This window comes from Apium graveolens, chromosome 9 (genome assembly GCF_009905375.1).
Source record: "Apium graveolens cultivar Ventura chromosome 9, ASM990537v1, whole genome shotgun sequence".
NCBI lineage: Eukaryota > Viridiplantae > Streptophyta > Magnoliopsida > Apiales > Apiaceae > Apium > Apium graveolens.
In genome coordinates this window covers 3,658,353-3,680,995 of record NC_133655.1, presented here as the reverse complement: position 1 = coordinate 3,680,995, position 22,643 = coordinate 3,658,353, and the positions used below count along the sequence as shown (strand labels likewise).

The following is a 22,643-nucleotide window of genomic DNA, read 5'->3' as shown; positions in this document are numbered from 1 at the left end:
GGAAATGACAATGGAGACATTAATGGAAGACGTAGAATATAATTGGGCAGACGTGAATCTACCACCAATAGAACGCCAACCGGAACTCCCAAGAGAGTCCCGAGAACGGCGCCGTGGCCGTGACATTGTTATAGCCATTGATCATGGTCCTACTAGCAAATATGCCTTTGATTGGGCCATTGTTCATCTTTGTCGTCTCGCGGATACTATTCACCTTGTTCATGCTGTTTCTAGTACGTGTTAATGATCAATGACATTTGTACATTTTTTGAAATATAAAATTGTGAGTGTAGTGTGATTGTTTGAATTTGCATGTACGTTTGTTATGATTAGGGGAATGCATAAATGTGGCTTCGTAATTTTCTTGATCTCTTGATTGATTAGGTTTGAGGAATGAAGTTGTGTGTTCAGCTGCAGAGGCTCGTATGGAGAAGCTTGCTGTGGAGGCCATGAATGTTGCTATGGTTAGCCTGTTATGTAGTACTTGAATCTTTTTATATTAAATTGTTAATCGCAATCAAGTCTTAAACTCCATACTGGTATGATATTGTTCGCTTTAGGCCAAGTTTGCACATATTCATATATTTTGGTATCTTTCAAAAGGGCTCGTACTAATTTTTGTTTGTTTTATATAAAAGAGAACCGCCTCTTGCCTCCTTACGTGGTACTTGGCTTGACAGTACCCTCGACAAAATGCATTGTCCTAAATGCATTTGTAGCGGGATCCAATTTGAGACCTTTATCTTGTAGCATAACTCTATGTTAATGTTATTTGTAGCGAGATCCAAATTTTGGGGATACATTTTCTGTGATGCATCTAAATTTTGGGGATACAGTTTCGGCCTTTAACTACTGTTAGCTATGGATCAATTAGATGTGAACTTCATATATTCAAATATTTAGATGTGAAATGTGAGTAACTTGTTGATGAATAGGTAGAAACAAAGGCTCGCATTGTTCAAGGAGATGCAGGCGAAGCAATATGCAAGGAAGTTGAAAGGTTAAAGCCCGCAGCTCTGGTAATGGGAACCAGGGGGAGAAGCTTATTTCAAAGGTGTTTCTCCTATCATTATCTCCATCTTTGCCCATCTATCTGTCTTTCTAAAATATTTGGGTTGTTTTCAGCGTATTTCAGGGAAGTGTGAGTGAGTACTGTTTCCACAACTGTAAATCGACAGCTGTTATTATCGTCCCTGGACAATGTATTTATGAATAACTGATTTAAGGCACAAGCTACGGTCTATGCTACGACGCAGAGAAAAATTGATGATTTAGCTGAATTTAGGAGGTGGAACGAAACAGTTTCCCTGAAGACTCTGCGATTTCTCTGAAACATATTTGGATTTTATCGATGTCACTGTTGTTTCTAAGTCTCTTGACAACATCAGGTTTGCTTTGTAGAAAATGGATTTTCGTTTTTGATAAGTATATAATTTTAATTGTTATAATCTGGCAATATGTGCAGATGATATCAGACTTCTGCCCAGTTTTGCAGGTTCTAGTTTCAGAAATATGTAAGATGTAATATTTGTTTTCTTAGCCATACTTTAGTAAGACCTCGCTAACCTCTCCTCTGGTAAGTACCGACCTTTTTATGCATTGCTAATTGTAGCCTTATAGGTCTTGCTGATATAAGTGATCACCTCAGTCACCCAGGTTACTTCAATGAAAATGTTTCTGCTAGATATCCTATGATTGTTATTGCACCATTTAAATTCTGGCACGGTGTAGCAGTAAACAGAAGGTTGTTTTCCTTCACTCTAGATTTATATATGCAGGATGAACTAAAGTCGACTTGGAAACAAAACTAATATGAAAGTAACTATAAGATGAAAGATAAATTTAACTTATAGTACCCTAGATTTTGATGAATAATTCTCAGGTAAAAGATAGTGCTTTTAAGTTATCAGTTCTCGTAAAATCTTAAGGTGCTAGAAGGAGGATCTTATATCCCACTATCTGACCAGGCAAAGAGGATCATGAGATCTTGCCATGAAAGCTTGGATGAATCCTTATCCTACCCCATGGCCCCCATCGCCAATTCTTATAGCTTGAAAATGAAGGCAAGCTGCAGATCTTGTCCAGAAAACGCAAAGATCCATTGACAGGAAAAGCCACCTTTAGGATCCAGTCCATTGGCACAATTCAACATCTATAAGGTTTTCTTTTTCTTCAGAAATTCAACTTCTTCAGTCAGAATAGCCTGCAATTGCCTTTGGATATACTGTCTCGGTGTCTTAAATTCTTAGCGAATGTATCTCCCACTTTTTCCTAACATATCAGTTTCTGTTTCTAGCATTAGGCTCATAAGCAAAATGATGATTCAAGATTTATAGGGGTAGATACCATATTAATGTTGAAATGCTGAGCAATAAAGCCTCTAACCTTCTGCTCTATACCATATGCTCAGCTTCGACAAATATGAATGTCTTCCCATATATGATATACCTAATGACATTCTGTTTGGTTTATATACCTAAAATTAGTTTAGTTTGATTGCATCACATTGTTTTAACAGTGGTGTTTCTCAAATACCAACCTTAGTGACACCATTATAATGACTTGGTAAAAGCTTTTTCATTCTAAGAGTATTTCCAGATATTCTTTAAGGTACAAAATCATTTCTTGCGACATAGGCATGACTATTACAGGGTTAGATAGTAATCTAATCTCTGATCGCTATAACCTGTGCATCTCGGGAAATTTGTAATGGAAGTTAGATGGTTCAAAGGCTGATAGGGACATGCATACCAACCAGATAAATTTAATGCCAGAAGGTAGGATGTCATTGTTTCGCTTCCAACATATACCAAGGGCAAAATGTTCTAGCATTAATTCATCCTGTTACAGATGATGCATAATTGTTCACTTAGTGTCCATTTACTGTTTATCTTCCTGTCCACAGATGGAACTATTCGAGTTCAATGTTGCCCCTTGCCTAATATGACTTGATAGGTTTCATTAAAGTTCACTTCATAAGTTGCATTCTTTTTGTTTTGGCAAGTGTTTCCTTTCAAAATCTAGCTTCTGGCAACCTGTGTTAGGATCTAAATCATCACTTGATGAAATGATATATTTGCGCCTGATGATTAGTGTTATTGAAATCGCTATTTTTTATATATTATGACTTTACATATAGCTCTAGCCTATACATGTATATACTAGTAGTAAAAAAATTGTGATCAAAGACATTTGTAGCAAACTCCTTAATGAATTGTGGTTGGTTCACATCTCCATTTTCAAATTGGTGCTGTCAATGCAACCTGCATACAACATTGTTCTTGTGATTAACACCGAGGTTTTTTATGTATATTCATGATATCAAGAAATAAAGAAGCAAGAACTCGATATTTTAGTTTTAAGTTTCACTCGTGCCATATGATCAAATGCTTGAATTGATGTCACTACCAGCCATGAGCAGACTGATAGGTGTGTAGAACAATTACATATGATGAATTGTCAATGTACGGATATTCTTGCTGTTCTTGATCTATATCTGCATTATCCGATGGCCAACTATGGGGAAATTTATGGTTATCTAGTAGTTTTATCCTTTTTTTCCTGTCTTGCAATTATCATTTTGGGTTGAAGACAGGGAAAATGATAGGTACTAACTAAAGAACTTTCTCAAATAAAGTAAAGGGGACCTTTTGATTGTGCAAAATCATTAACATAGGTGGGTTTTTTGTGCTCTCTATCATGTGTTACCACATTTAGATTGGTCATTTGTCTACCTTCATCTCATGTAGCTACCTAAAACAGAGACAAAATCAAAATGAAAGTATGGTATTCATACCTGTAAATGGTTGAGATTGGTATGCTGTTGAGCTTCCTTGTTGAAATTCAGCATTGTATAGGTTTTGTAACTCGGCATCCCAGGTTCCGAGGGGCTGTATTGGCTGCAGCACACCAGTTATCCTTATCAGAAGACTGAAACATCTAGGACTATTGTAGAAGTGAGTAATGAAAGGTTATAAGAAATTACGTTGAAGCAGGAAGAATCGACTAATGCTTCTGTGTGTGATATAGGCGTGCTAATTGTTCTCTTCAGTGTCATATCAGAAGAGTTAGCTGCTTGTTGTAATGTATTATACTGTAAGTAGGAAGGACCAGCCATTTCAGATGTTACCCCAGTCGTCGTAAAGTTTGATGCAAAAGCTGGAAACATCTGTAAAAATCGACCAAAACAGACTTATTGATAAAAATTACTAACACTTAATCTTTCTCTGCAATTTTCAGCTTTCTTATCTGCTTACCTCTTTTGCGAAGAGATTGTCAATGTTGAAATCCATCCGCGGATTGACAGTTGCGAGTTTCATGGATAAGAACTGTTGTAGTAACAAGTTTGTTAGATTATTTTTAAGAATTTTCATCACAACGACTTTTATAGAGTGAAAAAACACGAAATTTTTACCTCTACTTGCCTCTGGAGAGACTGAACATAATTGATGATTTCATCTAGCATTCCTGCTTTCCCTGTGATCTTATTGCATCCAGGCACCAAGTCTTGCAGATATTTCATCCTCTCGCTAATCTTTTCTCGTCTTACCTGCGTAAATTGCATAAATTTAATCAATAAGTTAGAGATCAGAGATGTTAATGTTAGGCTTGCTGAGCAGGCCTAACTCCACATTAGTATGATATTGTCCGCTCTGGGCTGACCCATACGAGTTTGTTTTTGGATCACTCCCAAAATGCCTCATACTAATTGAAGTTAACTGGCTGCTTATATGCTAGCAATCTTCCCTTCGATGTGGGATAACTCCTAACAGTTAAGTCCAAGACCAAGACAGAACTAAGAAGTCTTAAAATCTTACTCTTTCAGCTAAGCTGTGGCTGTCAGTGGCTTGACCGCGCCGAGCCCTGACATGAATGTAATCAGGCTTCTGAACCTCAGAAATCTTCGAATTCTCTTTCGAAGTGTCATTAGATGTTTCTCTGGTGTTACAGTTTTGCTCTGTTGTGATCTTTGATTCTCCCTCTTCTGCAATTCCTTTAGTCTTCTTTTCCTTAATGCATTCATCCTCAATAACCTAAACAAATACATAAACCATTAAGCATTTTTCGACAATTTTAAAAAAAATGTAGTTTTGGTTGTAACCAACCAACCTTGTGAGCAAGGGCCTTATCAGCTTTCCTCTTCTTGAAGCTAACTCTTCCAACACCAGAGCTGATCTTCTCGTGAAACACCGATAATTTTCCATTAGCATGATCCCCGGAAGGCTCTGCAGTAGCAGCAGCCACTGCTGGTGGACAACTAATAGTCCTGGAAATAGCACAACTCAACTCATTCACATTCACATTCCCATATCCATAACTCAAAAAATCACTATCTCCACCAAACTTGCCGTAATCAGGCCACCCGTTGTCCATTCCAGGATCAGGCTTCACCGCGCAGTTAAAAAGACTCGCAAAACCACTGTCATTACTCATCAGCTGATCAAACTCTGGAGCCTGAGCCTGTGTAGAGTACATGTTAACCTCATTCCCACCAAAAAAACTCATTTCTTGGTGTTGTTGCCACTTCATTCGAGCTTGTTGTCTTTCGAAAACACTCATCTCAACATTTGCAGCAGAACTCATGCAGTGTAGCATGTCCGGTAATGCATTCATCTTTCTTCAACTTTACTCTTATAACTCCTCTCACGCTTATTATATATAAGGATACAGTTCTCGTAAGACGGTCACAGTTTTGATATCGAAAAAAGGGAAGTGTAGAAAAGACTAGGCCTTGTGTTTTCCTAACATGAGGTCCTCTCAAGACCAACAATGTGAGATTAATAATAGAAGCAAAGAGTTTGGTGTAAAATGATTTTTAAAGAGATAAAAATGTGCCGGAATCTTGAAAGAATAGGCCGGAATAAATAGAGGGAGCCAAGGCCCAAGAGCCGAAATGTAACCATATCTTATGCCCATGGGCTGTGGGCCCAGTATTGACGTGACTGTCACGTGCAAATGTTGGAGGAATATAGTGTTTGGGTGCTGCTTTACAATCTAGGTAACTAGCTAAATTTTTTTTATCATATCATTTAATTTCATGTATCTTCCTATCTTTGCTCAAGGTTGTAAAGCAAGTTGATTAGATGATTTTGACGGGAGGTCATATATGCACACCCTTCGGCTATAGATGAACAATTTTTATTGACATTCAGATCAAAATATTGTTATGTACATATTTAACTATATTCATTTTCATTCAAAATAAGGATAATTTGATCTCGATTTCAATAAAGGATGTGCATTTATAAATCATGGGTGGGCATATATCAGCTCGCTTTACTTATGCTTAGCTTGATGACGGTGATCTCGATTTCGATAAAGAATGTGCATTTATAAATCATGGTGGTCACATATCAGCTAACTTTACTTATGCTTAGCTTGATGACGGCCTGTAAATTAAGATAGTCGAACTGAGTTTTATTTTTTACTATAAATCGAGCTGAGCTTTTTTAAAAATGATATTTAAGATCATCTCGTTAGTAAGCGAATCAGATAAGAACTTGATCACGATCATTTTGATTCCAGCCGAATGTGAATCAGATTTGAACTAGGTAAAATTGTAGAAGAGTTCAATTATTTTTTTAATTTTAGTTACTTTGTAAATTTAAGTTTATTTAAATTAAATATTAATATTTATAATATATATTATTTAAAATTATGTTAAACAAACTGAGTCGAGTTTAACGAATTCGAGCCGGCTTTTATCTAAACAAACCAAATTTTCAAATGAACAAGTGTAAAATATTATTTATCACACCCTAGTAATAATGTAGAATTTTAGAATTTTGAATAGAATTTGCAATATATATATATATATATATATATATATATGCGCTCACAAATCAGAATGTGAAGTACATCACTGTCATGTAATTTTTTTTAAACTAGCACGGTTGAATAGCTCAAATGATTAAGAGTTTATCCTCTATTCTCCCAGACTGGGTTCGATCTTCGCTCATCCCGAGATTTATGAGAACACATACTCATGTGTAAGGATATAAGCCATATTTGTCAACAAAAAAAATCGTCATAAATTCAAGTTTTTATCAATTTTGGGATAACAAATAAGTAGTCCATAATAAAAATTCCAAATATGATTAAATATTTTATGGGACTGAGCGATGCGTCAAATGCAACTGAACAAGAATGCACCAATCAGAAATACTGAGAGTACAAAAACTTTAGCCGAAGAACAGCAGATTTTAAGGAAGTAAAAAGACTTTCTAAATATAGCCACTTTCTGTAAATAGGAGCTTTCGGTTTTTTTCATGGTTATTAATAGATATATTCTTATGTAATTACTAAATTCTTTTTGCTATTTGTATTGCACAATGTAATTGTTATTTATTAATTGATTCTACACTTGCACGTCCATCCTTTTATGTAGCTTATATAAGAGAAATTACCAAAAGTATTACATTTTTTAATTTTTTTTATACTATTTTTTGATTTTTTTTTGTAAAAATACAAGATCAGCCAAAATCAGTTAAAATCAAGCAGACATGTAACTAGTTGAATCGAGTTTTTTTGGTTGCGTTTGAGGTTGTACGAGATCGCGTGAAATTGCAAAAACTCGTTGAATGTTGCATATAGTTGAATCAAGTTGCAGAAAATCGTATTTTTGTAAAAAAAAATTAAAAAAATAGTATTTTTGCAAATAAAAGGTATTTTTGCAAAAACCTAAAAAAATTACAGTATTTTTGTAAAAATATTTTTGGCCTTGCATATTTTTTTGAACAATTCTAAAATTAATTATATTTTACACCAACATTTCATTTGTATTTGAATAAATAAGTATATTTATTTTGTATACTTCCGTTTGGCGTTGTGTCGTTTTGTGTCGTGTTGTGTCAAGTACTCTAGGCAAAAATTCTTATCCGACATTGAATTGATTATGTACTTTTGTTTTCGTGCACATCCGTGTTTATGGTACCAAAAATCGAATTCAAGCACTAAATTTTAGAGTTGTTCACGAACCGAGTCGAATCGAGTTTTGATCGAACCGAGCCGAGTTTTAATTTTTTCTGCCGAGCCCTTAACGAACCGAGCCCTTAACGAGTCGAGCTCGAGTTTGTTCGCGAACCGGTTCGCGAACAGCTCTACTAAATTTTCATGATCGTGTCGTCAACCAAATTATTGGGTTTACTGATAAATTAAACTATATGCGCAGAAATTTCAATTGTTTTTGGAGAGTTTTAACTGCAGGGATGTAGATGCATGTATTGTCTGAAGATGTATGTACATGATAATACCAGGGGAATACATACAATTGAACTTGGTTGTTCAATGACCATTGCTTACACAGTAATAAGTGTGTATTTTGTTTTTGAAGTTTGAAGCATGTAAAGAAAGATAATTAGGCAAAGTGGGGAACAAGTCCAGTGAGGATGAAGTCTACTTCCACTAGCCCTAACACCAAGGGGTCCCTTGTAAAATGACTTCATATACACACCCAAGAACTATAGAGACAGAGCAACACATAAGGATGTCCCCGTCATTATTGGATGAGATACAACTATTGCAATACTTAATTACGATAGTACTCACATATCGCAATAAGATATTGCGACTAGGATTGTTCGCGAACCGATCGAGATAAGTTTTGATTGAATAAAGTCGAGTTTTTTTTTTTTTTCTGACAAATCGAGTCGAGCCGAGCCGAGCTTTTTTATCAAACAAAAATTGTGTTCGAGCTCGAGCTCGTTAACTAACGAGCCGAGCCGGGACGAGCTTATTCGTGAACAACTCTGTTCGTTAATAACCCTAATTACAACCGCCCGCGATAAAATATTGCGACTGATATATTTCCGCCAAGTTGTATGAGGATAATTTACCTTACTTCAATGTATTTATAAAAGTATAATGCATGACTTAACTAAAGGCAATTGCCACCTGCCTTTCTCGATCCCATTTTTTCCAATCACTTTCTCTGTGGGCTATCTTATATCAACAGAAAAACTACTCCAATCCCACTAGCATCATCTTTGTATTATTCTCTTAATCTTGGTCCGCAACAAGCGTTTGTAACTTTGTATCGTGTTATATCACCGTATTTATTATAATACGGTGCACAATAAATTTTTCAATGTGAATATATGAAAACCTATTTATTATCGCACCGTTAAAAAAATTCTTTTTAATGTGAATCGTCCGTTAAGATGCGTGGGAAGGAACTTACCAGAATCTTATATCGTATTCTTGAACTCCACCTCTCCGTTCCTTATTTTCAAAGATGTTTCCACCTTTAGATCTCTCGTTGGCTGAGGTTCAAGTGCAATGTACTTACACTACATTTAATCTACTTTGCTTGATTCAAAGTTCAGTTCCAACTTATGATAACAATTCATTTATTCTCCATTATCTATAGCAAGTATGCGGCAGGTCGGCCGATAGCAAGGTCTGAGAACAGTTCTCAGACCTATCGCCGCCTCAAACAGCAGTTTATCAAACTTTCAATATTTCGGCTTCAATAATACAGTTAGTAGTACTCCTATCGCCGCCTCAAACAGCAGTTTATCAAACTTTCAATATTTCAGCTTCAATAATACAGTTAATAGTACTCTTATCGCCGCCTCAAATAATAGTTTATCAAACTTTCAATATTTCGGCTTCAATAATACAGTTAATAGTACTCCTATCGCCGCCTCAAACAACAGTTTATCAAACTTTCAATATTTCGGCTTTAATAATACAGTTAATAATATTCCTATTGCCGCCTCAAACAACAGTTTATCAAACTTTAAATATTTCGGTTTTAATAATATAGCTACCAGTACTATAATTCTACTATAATTCTGAGCCCCAACACGGGTCACCCAAAACTTGGTACTTTGGAGTAAATACGTATCTATTCTAAGAAATCTCGGAAATAGCGAGATCCGAACCCAGAACCTGGACGACAAATATATTCGTATTACAAGTGTCACATTTTAAAACTATAAACAGAGTAGTAGCTAGTTTGGAATTTATGAGGAAAAGAGATGGGGGATTCAATAATGATAAACTGACAGGCTCTGAATACTAGAAACTTCGTGGAGGAGCAGTGCAAACTTCCATGGAGATCCTATGGGACTTAATAATTAATGCAAGCAATACAAGAACCCTACTCACTCTTGCTTAAACTATAGTATTAATAAGAAACTCATCTTATCTTCGATCTCTATCTATATAATGGATAAAATGGTAGTCATGTAACAATAATGGAGTTAAGATATGGGTGGCCAATCAAATTTGTAGCATCAGATCCAGTGTAGTATTTGTGTCCTAGATGTTTATAGTGATTAGTGATTACTTGACTCGTAATCTTGTCACCGGAAAAGACACGAGAGATGGACCTTTATCACTCGACTATCCAATTTTAAGCGAAACTGTAAGAATATTATATAAAGATCCAGTTAAGTCTTTCTCTAACGAGTACTTAAGGTTTTAGAGTCAGTTACTTATTTACACATTTACTCGGTTGAGTAAATTTTACACATTTATTTGACTCGTAATCTTGTCACTGGAAAAAGATACGAGAGATGAACCTTTATCACTCGACTATCCAATTTTTAAGCGATTGGTATATAATATAAAGATTCGGTTGTGAATTCCTCTAACGTCTTAAGGTTTTAGAGTCGGTTACTGATCACAGACGAGAACACTCGTGTGGAAGTAACTAATAATAGCAGGACTACGCATACAGGAAATGAAAAAAGAAACAGCAAGTTGGATGGATACCACTTTTTTTCTGGACTGGTTTTCTGTCTTTTAGCAAGTAACTTGCATCTGTTACTTGTGATGATACATGTTGCATCACACAATTATAATCTGTTGGCTAGTTTCTCTGCAGTTCCTGTTGCTGATGAATTCTCTTTGTTAGATATTATTAGCCCAATTATATTTTAAAGAATGTCACTCCTATTCAGTCAACATTTTTGGTCACCAAATTTATGACTCCTACTTCCCAAACTCGATCTTTCTTTCCCCAGCAAATGTACATTGTCATGCACATTTGACCAGAGCTAATAATATATACCATTAACACAAGACCCGTTCAGAAGCAAGCGGTTCTTGCAGCATATCATACCGCGAAAAGTTTTTGCGGTGCCTGTACAGTAAGGTTTTTGGTGTGCATACATGAGGGAGGGTTTTTGATGTGGAGGGGCTCATTTTTGTACGTAACGCGAAAAATATTCACATTATGGTACGGTGCATCAATCGCTAACTCATGACCATCTCCATGTGTTAAAACACACGTGTACGAGACCTTTTAAATTATGAGATTTGAATCTGGTTAACGTGATTGGAATGAGATTGTAGAACCTTAATGTACTAGAATTTCAATCCGATTCTCGTTAACCGAATTCAATTTCATATAATACACATATCCTATGTAGTTTATAGTATTGTTTTTCTTTACTTTGAAGTTATTGTTTGATAGAATCTAGTACATAATGGTTCTTGTTACAGCCGCGAGTCAGTAGCAGAGGCAATGATTGCATAATGTATTGTATGATTTTCATTGTAACTTAAGTTCTACTCTCTGCATTACCATGTTTAGTCTTCTTAAAGGAATAAATTTGTGCGTGAGTTTCTGGAGTTGGTACAAGTATGGTGTACAGATCACCAATCGTTACGAGGATGATTTCAGCATTTTCATTTTCAGACTCTGAACTCGAACAAATCTAAGATTTTTCATCTGCATAACTTGTTACAGTAGTTGGTTGATTTAGAACAACTTATAATAAGATTCAGGTCAAATTTGCTGTTACATTTAAGCACATTTCGTCCATTAACCTTTGATTAGTCGAATTTAGGACAAGTAAAATCGACACATCGTTGCTAACTGGTATCGAGGTCACACACGAATACCGGAAGTTTTCAGTTTTTAATGCACTAGGACTAGAATGATTAGTCGAATTTAGGACAACTAAAATCGACACTGTCTCGTTGCTAATTGGTATCGAGGTCACACACGGATACCAGAAGTTTTAAGTGTTTTAATACACTAGGACTAGAATGATTAGTCGAATTTAGGATAACTAAAATGACACGTCTCGTTGCTAATTGGTATCGAGGTCACACACGGATACCAGAAGTTTTAAATGTTTTAATACACTAGGACTATAATGATTAGTCGAATTTAGGACAACTAAAATCGACACGTCTCGTTGCTAATTGGTATCGAGGTCACACACGGATACCGGAAGTTTTAAATGTTTTAATGCACTAGGACTAGAATGATTAGTCGAATTTAGGACAACTAAAATCGACACGTCTCGTTGCTAATTGGTATCGAGGTCACACGCGGATAATGGAAGTTTTCAGAATGGAGACTCATCCTTTGGCCAGGGAATACCTGGGCCTAGTTTATTTGCCAATAAAAAAACTTGCAAATTATTTTGTATAGATTTGTAGGGCCATTTTGGAGACAAGAATATAAACCAAATATGGAGTTGAAAGTAATGTATCAGACTCTCCCCCTAAACTATTTTGGTTCCAATACTATTCATGATATAGATTTTCAAAAGCAACAAAATTTTAAAAATTCCATGCTTATAACAAGTCCAATGTATTAGCTATATGAGCTATACTCTAGCAATGTCATAGCATTTCCATAAAAAGTTGAGACCTTAGATCCAACAATATCACCCTCGTTTCCTTTACAAACTGTCGAGGGTCTCAACCAACCAACCAATTTTTACACGATTTATACTAGGACGTTGTTGGACTTGCTCAATAGATGAAAACACAATAACACGAGAAGTTTATAATGCTCTGCAATAGTACAAATATATATATATATATATATATATATGTATCAAATTATCAATAAGAATTAAAGAAGTGACTAGTGACTAGGAAAGACAAAAGATTGTAAATAAGATAACACAACTTTAGTCTGTAGATGCATAACTAGATGAAGAAAAAAAGATGTGAAGATGCAAAGTTAAAGCTTTATATGACTAATTTGTGTATTTGCTTGTTGATTCATAATTTTATATTTGAATTTGTACAATAAGACTAAAAGGCTAGGGGAGTGTTAGGAAGATTTGTACTGAATTCCACTAGCTAGGCCATATGGGCATGTCCCAATTCTTTTGTTCATAAAGTTTTATTCAATACCTACCATTTCCCAACTCATGCTTAGCATGTATTCCAACAAATTTGTATCTATCTATCTTGCATTATGTTTATAATTATACCCCACAATCTTTTTTAGGTACATTATAGAATCATGCATTCACCCTTTCATTCTTGTTATCAGATGATAGAATCCCAGAAATGCAAATATTAAATCAGGTCCAGTGTGTATCTAAATTTTTGTAAAGTAGCGCGATGAGACAACTCAAGTAATAAATACCTGGTTACTCGGACTCGACTAGAAGTGCCCGACATGGACACGTGTCCGAGTATCGGACTCGGTAACTTTTTGAAAAATATACATGTTTTTGGCCTAAAATAAGTGTCTAAATCTGAGTGTCCTGTTCGAATGTCGAGTGTCCGCACAAATACTTGAAGGTAAATTAAAGAGTCCGAGTAACATATATAAAGATTTTAGCCTATGTGGTTCTCGATTGGATTCTCGCTCACTCCGAATTAGTGATAAGTTGAGCCTCATCCAAGACTGAAATTTATAAATAGTAATTTCATGATCAGAAGATGCCAGGAACACAATGACCACATATAATATAAATCTAAGACACCTTACTTACCATGTCACTGAAGACATGAACCATAAATTAATTACACTAGTTTTAATGTTTTCATGTATAAAAACATTATCACACTACAGCTAGGCCAAAACCCAAACAATAAACATGCCCAAGTGTTCAAGTGTCACATTGCAATTCATTACTTATTATTATCCATTTTATTGACAAAACAAGAATTGTGTTACAGTTCCAACTCCATCTAACACCTCAATCTTTTAGATAAGTCGTTAGTATTAGACTTCGGTTTAGAAAGGGTCTCAGGATTTGTCTAACTATCTGGCATGTCCGGTTTGTTCAATCGTACGATTAAACAGACCGGTTATAATTTAAACAATGTTACATATCATCCGGAGTACTATGCTAGAAGGGTACAAGATCAAATATTTGATAGAGGGTCCTATTATTTCATGTACCTTCATGTGTATGTCTACAAATAATGCAGATAGGTATAATGTAACTTTAGTAACGTACCTGACCTTGTGAATTATTCCAGAGCCTGCGAGATCTTGAAATGATCCAATGCACTAGCATTTGGTCTTGTCAAAACACCATTTTCAATCATTTTTATTTTGAGTCAACTAAGAAATTATGTAATTTTGGAATATGTCACATGTAGTTTATCCATATATTCGTACTTGATTCAACATTTTAAAATTTTCATCGAGGGTTCATTATATTGCGTCACGCTCTCGAAAAAATCAAAGAACGGTAAGAAAATATACATTCCTACTTGGTTCAACATTTTAAAAATGTTCATTTAGGGTTCATTACATTACAGCACGCTCTCGAAAATACGAGAACAATAAAAATATATAGAACAACATTGAAAGTCCGGAAATTGTGAGAATAATTGTTTTGTAGCATATTTTAAAAAAAAGGTGCAGAACAATATTCTCACGTATAAATGTCATTCTTTGTCAACAAAACATAAGAATTTCATTATTATCACATATAATTTTTTCCCACCGGAATCATGTCCTTTTTACTGTGTGTATGTTATGGGAAATCTTAAAATAAGTAAGTTACAATTTAAAACGAATAAGTGACTTACAAGTGATATGTAAATAAATATATTTAATAAAAAAGTGAAAAAATCAAAATAAGATGAGAAAAAGATGTCGTTCCTAACATTCATTTATCAGCTTATAAGTTACAAATTCGACTTATAAGTTGGATTGACAAACACAGTCAATAAGTATTTACCGATTTATAAGTAAATAAGCAACTTATTAAAAAGCAGCCAAACCCTATATTTAGTTAGTATTGTACTCTTTCCGTCCCACTGTATTGTTTACGTTATTTTTCGGCACGTTTTTCAATGCTCGTTTAAAGTATACTTCCATAATATTTTTTTTTAAAAAAAAAATCTGAAAAAAAGTTTCATGTTTAAACTTTTATTCAAAAAAAATTTTAAGAAAAAATATTATGAAACTATAGTTTATTGAAGTCTCGAAATACAAACAGTGTACGTAACTATCCAGCGGGACGGAGGGAGTATTGTTTTATAGGTAAAACATTTCACCAAGTATGAATCGGCTGTTTATGAGTGGGATGGGCGCATATGTAGAAAAAATCAGAATGGGCCAACATTTTTCTAATTCCAACGACTATGGATCAAAGTGATTACCTATAACAAGAACATGTATGCTTGTTTAAGGCCCAATTCATGAACCCACATTAAGGGCTGGTGGCAACTGGGCCACTGGCTAGTAGGACTTAACATTTCTATTAGATTTACATATATACCAGGATTAATAAGCTATAAGTTGTTTCCAAAGGCCCACACCCCACTTTTAAGTTATTTATGACTTATAAGTCCGTAACAGCTTATCAACGAGTGTTTGTCGAACCAACTTATAAGTTGAATTTGTAACTTATAAGCTGATAAGTTGAATATTAGCAATGACGTATTTTTTCTCAACTTATTTTGATTTTTCGCTTATTTATTAACCTCGGTTTTAAAATATATATTTTTAAATGTTAACCAAACTTAAAATTCAAGAATTAATATAATTATATTAAATAATTATTTATTTTAGTTCTTTTAAGAAAAAAAAATCTGACTTATAAGTAAAATTATCCAAACACTTATTTAACTTATAAGTATTTTTCTACTTTTCACTTATAATTCACTTATTCATTTTAAGTCGTAAGTTACTTATTTTTAAATTTCCCAAACGGGCACAAAATAAACAATTTAGAAATCAACATGTTCATATATTTGCTCCCTTTTATATGATTGATGATTTTTTGGGAAATTCCTACAATAAAAATAATTAATAAAGGCGCCCAAATTGGCAAGTGTATCTACATGGCTATGCCTTTAGGGGCGGGTATTAAGTCCGATAAGATTTCACGGTATTTTGCTTTAGAGTAATGTTACCTAATCCAAAATTCGTATCAAAATAGTTACAAAGTGACGTGGCATGGCGCGTGTTTAAATATAATTCGTGGGCACATATGAAAGCACGCGGGGTCCCATATTATTACTAGGAAAGTTACCATTTATAAAGCATTTGGGAAAAAATTTTGTAACAATATTTGGGGTCTTTAGCATTTTCCTTTGCCTTATTACTCTTATCGATCTTTTAAAATAACCATATGCATGCTTACTGCAACGTGAAATTATAGTGTTTTTGACGCGAATACAGGGGTCTACGAGTACATGAGCGTCCTTATTAATATAAAATGAAGAATCAGGTAGATATTTTGTATTCAGAAGATAGCTCTTGAAGACTCCAGAGAGGTGATTTACAGCTAGTACTATAAAAAAGTGAAGAAAAGATTGCATGATGAAGTATGCATGTGTGTGTAAGTAAAAATTCAGGTGAACAGACAAAATGTTTTTGGAATGTTGTTCAGAACTTGCAAAATATTCCAAAACTATCCCAACTCCTAAGTCCTGAAACGAATATATAAATAGTTAAATATATACTGATGTATTATTATATGTATGCACCTCTATATGCTCTGCTGCAACTGCAAATCTGCAGCCAAAATACAATGCTATCTTTTGGACTTTTGTTTCATCTTTGGAACATGATCAACCTTGTCATGTAGCTTTTGTAGTTCACAATATATATTTAATATATGTCACAGGCAGAACGTTCCACAGAAAATGTTATGTTAAACACTAAACTGAGTAGTAACATTGCTGCTACAGCTAGCTAGCAAGTCTTCTGTAGCAGAGATGGAGTGACAAGCATACAGACTGGTTATATTCCGCTTAAAAGATCCCGGAAATTGTTTCTACTCGGTTGCGTATCCAAAATTAGAGTAATTAGTCAATTTTTCGAGTACTCGTTTTCAGGATTCAAGTACTGGTACTTGGCCGACGAATACTCGCTTAAATCCAATTCTGTTTCATCTCCGATTTTTGAGTACTTATATGAGTCAATCGATTTTTAGAATACTGACTATACTATATTGACCGAATGTCGATTAGTATTATTAATTGTACGTGCATATAGTATCTGATAACGAATGTCGATTATCATTAAATAATCAAGACTCGTTCTCCGCAACCTTTTGATATATCATAAGATATCGAATGCCGATTACTATTATTCTTATGGTTTTTGACCTTACTATTAGTATCAGATATCGAATGTCGATTAGTATTATTAGGTGCATGTACGCATGGTATTAGATATCGAATGTCGATTATTAAAAACACACACATTTGCTCTAAAATTTAGCAGTACATGCAAGTGCGGGCAGTAGCTGCAGAGAGATATTAACAAAACAGAGAGCAGGCTGACAAGCTCCATGTTATTCTCTGGCTTTCCCCTCTCTTCTTGTATTTGATCACCTGTGGTGCCAAATCACCCTCTTCAATTATTTTTTTCCTGTCACAATAACATATACTAATATTGACTATTCTACATGTGTCTGTATCATTTTCTAACAGGATGATGACTTGACAACTTTTTCTCAGAATATACAATGGGCCTGTTTTGCAAACCCTAGTTGAACTTCTACTGTACAGAGCTATGAGTTCAAAAAATTTTATCAAGGTGTTTGCCATTGAACTAGTAAACTCAAGCTATGCCTTCCATAATCATACAGGGACGGAGGCAGGGGTGGCCGGCGGGTGCGGCCGCCACCCCAAACTCCGGTATAATCGTGAAATTAGTATTAAAATTTATGTAAAAAAATTACATATTTATATATTTAGAAATAAAAAAAAATATATTTTCAATTTTCGCCCCCACAAAAAATATATAAATTTTATGAATTTAGTACTAATATTAGTTATGTTAATAATCTATACTATATTATAATAGCCGGAATAGAGATAATTTTGTTCAACGGTTTGGTTTAACGATAATTCCTTAATTTTGATTATTACAAAAATAGATAAATAGTGTTATATATCTAATAAACTACTAAATTATTAAACTACTACCAAATATAGTATACTTATCCTACTAAACTACGAATACAACTTATCATATATTAAAAGATATAAATAATAGTGTTACATATCTGCTAAACTACTAAATTGTTAAACCGCAAGAAATAGTCTATTTATTCTACTAAATTATGACCACATGTCATTCTATTATTTTTATTATAAATTTATAATCATAATATATTTATATAAATATTTTAAAAATATAATATAACTTGATAAATAAAAATTTAAAATATTAATGGAAACCCGTGCATCGCACGGGATTTATGCTAGTAATTTTAAATTTAGATACACGAATTCAAGTATATTTTGTACATTGAAATTGTTAAAAATAATATTTATTAATTCATTTAATATAAAATAAATTAAAAATATATATTAGTTAATCGGGAAAAAAAATCACCGCCCCAAACTCGGGTTTCTGGCTCCGTCCGGATGATGAGTCAAAAGTTACTAACAACATATTTTTACCCCCAACTTAATTTTATTATTGCTTGATTTTCTGATTCTTAATCACTTGTATTTGAACACTTGTGTTTACCAGGATCATTGTATCAAATAATTATTTATGAGCAGTATTACAGCCCCAAAATGATAAAAATATTTCAAAATGACACATGGCCTGATTTTATGGTGGAACTCATATATATACACGAGAGGTCCATATCAATTACGAGTGAATAATCAATAATAATATGCTAACAACTATGAAGGATTTTTAGAATTTTAGCATTTCGCTAATTTTATGTACATAACTTATAGAGGCGTAACTCAAGTCGGACGGCTCGCGAGCTCGAACTCGTTAAGATGAGCTTAACTCGATTAAATGAGTCAAATTTAGTAGAGGTTCCGATTCGTTTAATTAAAGAAGCTGACTCGACTCGTTTAATTATAAGAGCCGGCACGCTCGAATCGTTAAAAGTTATACGAGCCGGCTCGACTCGCAAAATTAAACGAGTCGAGCTCGGCCAGAGCTTTAGACTCGATTAGTTAAATTAGTTATCTTGGCTCAACTCCATTAAATTCGACTCGAATTATACCCGGTTCAAAACTCGTTCATTTGGCCCGAATTACAGCCCAAAGTATATTCGTTTAATTATCTCTTAAATCATTTAAAGAACAAGTTTATTTTAAGATAATAGTTAATTACTTATTTTAAGAAATTCCAAACTCGGCACCAAGGATGCATGTGTTTGATTTAAGTACTTATTGTCCGTCAAAAAACATATACTTAGTATCCTATTTATCTTATTTTTTAGAAATAAGTAGTTATTTTCAGGAAAAGAATATGTAGACCTACATTTTTTGTTGAAAATAAGAAATGCCATATGCCCTAGATATTTCTTAGGGGACATATATGTACTTATTTTGTCATGATACTCCAAGCCAAACACCCTCATTTTGTGTACATAAGCCAGCATCCCCTAGAAGCCTCCTCTTTTCATACACCATCCCTCAGTAACCCTTCCCTCAAAATCTAATTCAAAGAGTTGTCTTGATCATTAACACTTGATCATCAACTCTTTTAACTACTATTTCTTTAACTATGGCTTCCAGCTCTCTGAGGGATAGTCTTTCAACATGGACAGCAGATGAAAACAAAGCCTTTGAGAAGGCACTTGCTCAGTTCGACAAAGACACGCCTGAGAGGTGGCAGAACATAGCTGAAGCAGTTGGTGGTGGCAAAATTGCAGAAGAAGTGAAGACGCATTACGAGATTCTTCTTGAAGATCTTCGTCGTATCGAATCTGGCCATGTCCCTATCCCTAGTTACAAGAACACTAATATTTCTGCTGCTGATGAAGAAGAAGAAAAGAGGTAATTATTAATTCCTTTCCCTCATGTGCATGTCTATTTTTCTTGTAAACGCGGAAAATTTCACCAGATGATTCAACAATCGCTTGTCAAGGACCGGAACACGTTTTATATATACTGTCATGTATTACAACATGTTTTTTTTAGATATTCCCTGCATAATTGATATGTAATTGTGCTTTAATTTGTAGGCTTTTGAAGTATCTCAGCTTACAGTGAAGTTCAAGGGCGAGCTCTGCAAGTTAATTACTGTCTGCTTGTCTATTTATCCCTACTATATATCTATCTTGCTAGCTTCTTTCTTGTGACTTCCTTATGCGAAACTATAAATCTAATATATGTTATATTAATCTAAAAATGAAAACTCCAGCTATAATTACATCTTATTTGATACTTTGATGAGTCTCTGACCTTGATTCAAGTTCATAGGCATGTTTCACTTGTTTCGTTTTCCATACGAGATCATTGGCGTTTTACTCCAAATTGATGTGATTAAGAAACTAACAGCTGTTGCAAAAATGATTTTATCACCTGTTGAGAGGGCAAATTTGGTTGTTTATTTGTTTTGTTTTGATATTTGCATCCATTTTTTGGTTACTTTAATTTAATGTATGAAATTTAGAGTTTGTAGAGAGTATAAACAAAGGCAAAATCCATCGGTGACTCGGCAAATAATCTTATGCCCCCGTTCAAAATTTTGGATTTAATTTGAAATTCTGAATTTGATCGATTAACATGACTGGATACCAAAAAAAATTGAATTACATTCAAATATTAGTATAAATGTAAGAATTTGAAATGACAACTCATGTCATTTGAAAACTATCATTTTAAATGAAATACATGTTTCCAAACGCAATCTCAGACGAAGCTGAAGTTTAATTAATAGTAGTTCATAGGAACAAAACAAATATAAATGTGGAACAACCCTAGTTGAGTTCAAAGTAAGCAACACAATGAAAATACAGATTACATAAAATCCATGAGCTTTGCGGTGTGGCAACCATCATTCTGCAAGCCTTCAAAGCTAGTAGTTCAATGGTAGAAGCTTGTAAAATACTTAACTACTATATGAAATTTAGGGACTAACAACTTGTAATTACCAGTCTTTTAGTGCCTCGGCTTGACAAGTCGAGGCACAAGTAAAAAGAGTACAATGCTCCATTACTATTTCTGTTTATCTTCTGTTTTGAAGGAATCAAGAGCTTTTTTAAGCTTCTGATTGCAGACGAATGGTCGCTTTGTCTCCTAACTTTCTGCAGATTGTAACTTACAATAATCAAGATATATTTGGATGACTAGGTACTGTTTGTATATTAGCTAGTGTAATTACAATGCATGTGGTGTTTGTATGAGGGTACTTGCTCCTTCATGTCCTGGGCAACTTGCGACTTGAAGATCTAATCGTCATCTCCCCACAACAGATGAATCCTCTATAATTTTTCAATGTGCAACACATGGATGTCAGTGTTAAAATATAATACTCCCTCCGTCCCTTGTTTACAAAACATTTTGCATTTTAAGGTGAATATAGTGTAGTTTTGTAAAAAAAAATTACAATTTTGTTTTTCTGAATAAAAATTAAAACATTCAACTTTTATTCAAATTAAATCCAAATTTAAATTTCCAAACATGTTATTTGATTAAATCCAGAATTTTAAATAAAATTCAGTTTCCCAAATAAATTTTATTTTAACGAGAATTGTGTTTACAAATTAGTACAACATTTTGAGATGACCGACTACTTATCCAGCACTATAATAGAAATGAAATATATACTTATATTTTTTATAAAAATAAATAAAATGAGAAGTTCTAATATATATTCTGAAAAAGTTCTTAATTTGAACAGTTAAAAACTTGGTGAAATGAATTTATTGACCGTACATTTAAGAAAAAGTCCATATATGCATGAACATTAGGGCTGAGAAAAAATCAAATTGAAACCGAATCGAACCGAAATCGGGAAAAAATAGAGAGAACCGATCCAAATTAAAACCGATCCGAAACTGAAAAATAAAAACCAACCCAATTTAAATGGTTGAGTGCCGGTTATATGTCCTAACCAAACCGATAAAAACTGAACTGATTACTAAAATATTAATTAAATAATAATATATTTGAACATTTGAAGAATAATTAAACTGTAATTTCAATTTGTTAACTGAAACTGAACCTTGAAGTGTGTATACACTTGGGCTAAACTGAGCCTGTGTGAAATATCATCTGCAGATGCCATTGACCCATGTGTACAAAAGTAGCACAACACTAAAAGCACATGTTCTTGGGTTAAATCCACTGCATTAATTATTACTCCCACTGTTTCATTCTGTTTCATTTTAATAGTCGCTCGACTTTTCTGCACTCATTTCTAAGTGTTTTAACCGCATAATTAATATAATAATTTTTAAAATTTTCTTTTCCTGGATAAAAATATATAACTTAAACTTTTATTTACAAAAAGAAAATTTTAAAAATAATATTTTTTTACTATGCGGTGAATGCATTTTGAGATGTGTGCAGAAAAGTCAAGAGACAAATAAAATGGAACAGAGGGAGTATTTTATTATTATTATTTATGGAAGGCGTATCAATTTATTTTGTTTATATATTAATTTTTTTATATTTAATCGATTTTATAATCAAAATTGAGCTGATTATAATCAAACCGTGATTTTTTAAATCAAAATCGAATCTGAATCTAAACCGACGAT

At 33.8% G+C, this 22,643-nt stretch overlaps 3 protein-coding genes across 3 annotated transcripts; 2 read left to right on the top strand and 1 right to left on the bottom strand.

The window, feature by feature from the left end:
* The first annotated feature begins 10 nt into the window (after positions 1 to 10).
* LOC141687002 (universal stress protein PHOS32-like) lies at positions 11 to 2,136 on the top strand. The gene is made up of 5 exons (XM_074492137.1): positions 11 to 233; positions 385 to 464; positions 936 to 1,054; positions 1,126 to 1,388; positions 1,466 to 2,136. Exons 1-4 carry the CDS (start codon positions 11 to 13, stop codon positions 1,214 to 1,216), a joined length of 513 nt encoding a protein of 170 aa, XP_074348238.1. The 3' UTR covers positions 1,217 to 1,388; positions 1,466 to 2,136.
* A 430-nt stretch (positions 2,137 to 2,566) lies between these two features.
* Positions 2,567 to 5,861, bottom strand: LOC141687001 (transcription factor bHLH63-like). Its single transcript, XM_074492136.1, has 7 exons — positions 5,110 to 5,861; positions 4,818 to 5,033; positions 4,415 to 4,549; positions 4,257 to 4,328; positions 3,986 to 4,168; positions 3,797 to 3,899; positions 2,567 to 3,263 (listed from the first exon to the last, which is right to left on the bottom strand). Exons 1-7 carry the CDS (start codon positions 5,611 to 5,613, stop codon positions 3,226 to 3,228), a joined length of 1,251 nt encoding a protein of 416 aa, XP_074348237.1. The 5' UTR covers positions 5,614 to 5,861; the 3' UTR covers positions 2,567 to 3,225.
* A 13,634-nt stretch (positions 5,862 to 19,495) lies between these two features.
* LOC141685118 (protein RADIALIS-like 4) lies at positions 19,496 to 20,450 on the top strand. The gene is made up of 2 exons (XM_074490242.1): positions 19,496 to 19,932; positions 20,121 to 20,450. The coding sequence occupies exons 1-2, from the start codon at positions 19,661 to 19,663 to the stop codon at positions 20,146 to 20,148; spliced, it is 300 nt and encodes a 99-aa protein (XP_074346343.1). The 5' UTR covers positions 19,496 to 19,660; the 3' UTR covers positions 20,149 to 20,450.
* The last annotated feature ends 2,193 nt before the right edge of the window (positions 20,451 to 22,643 follow it).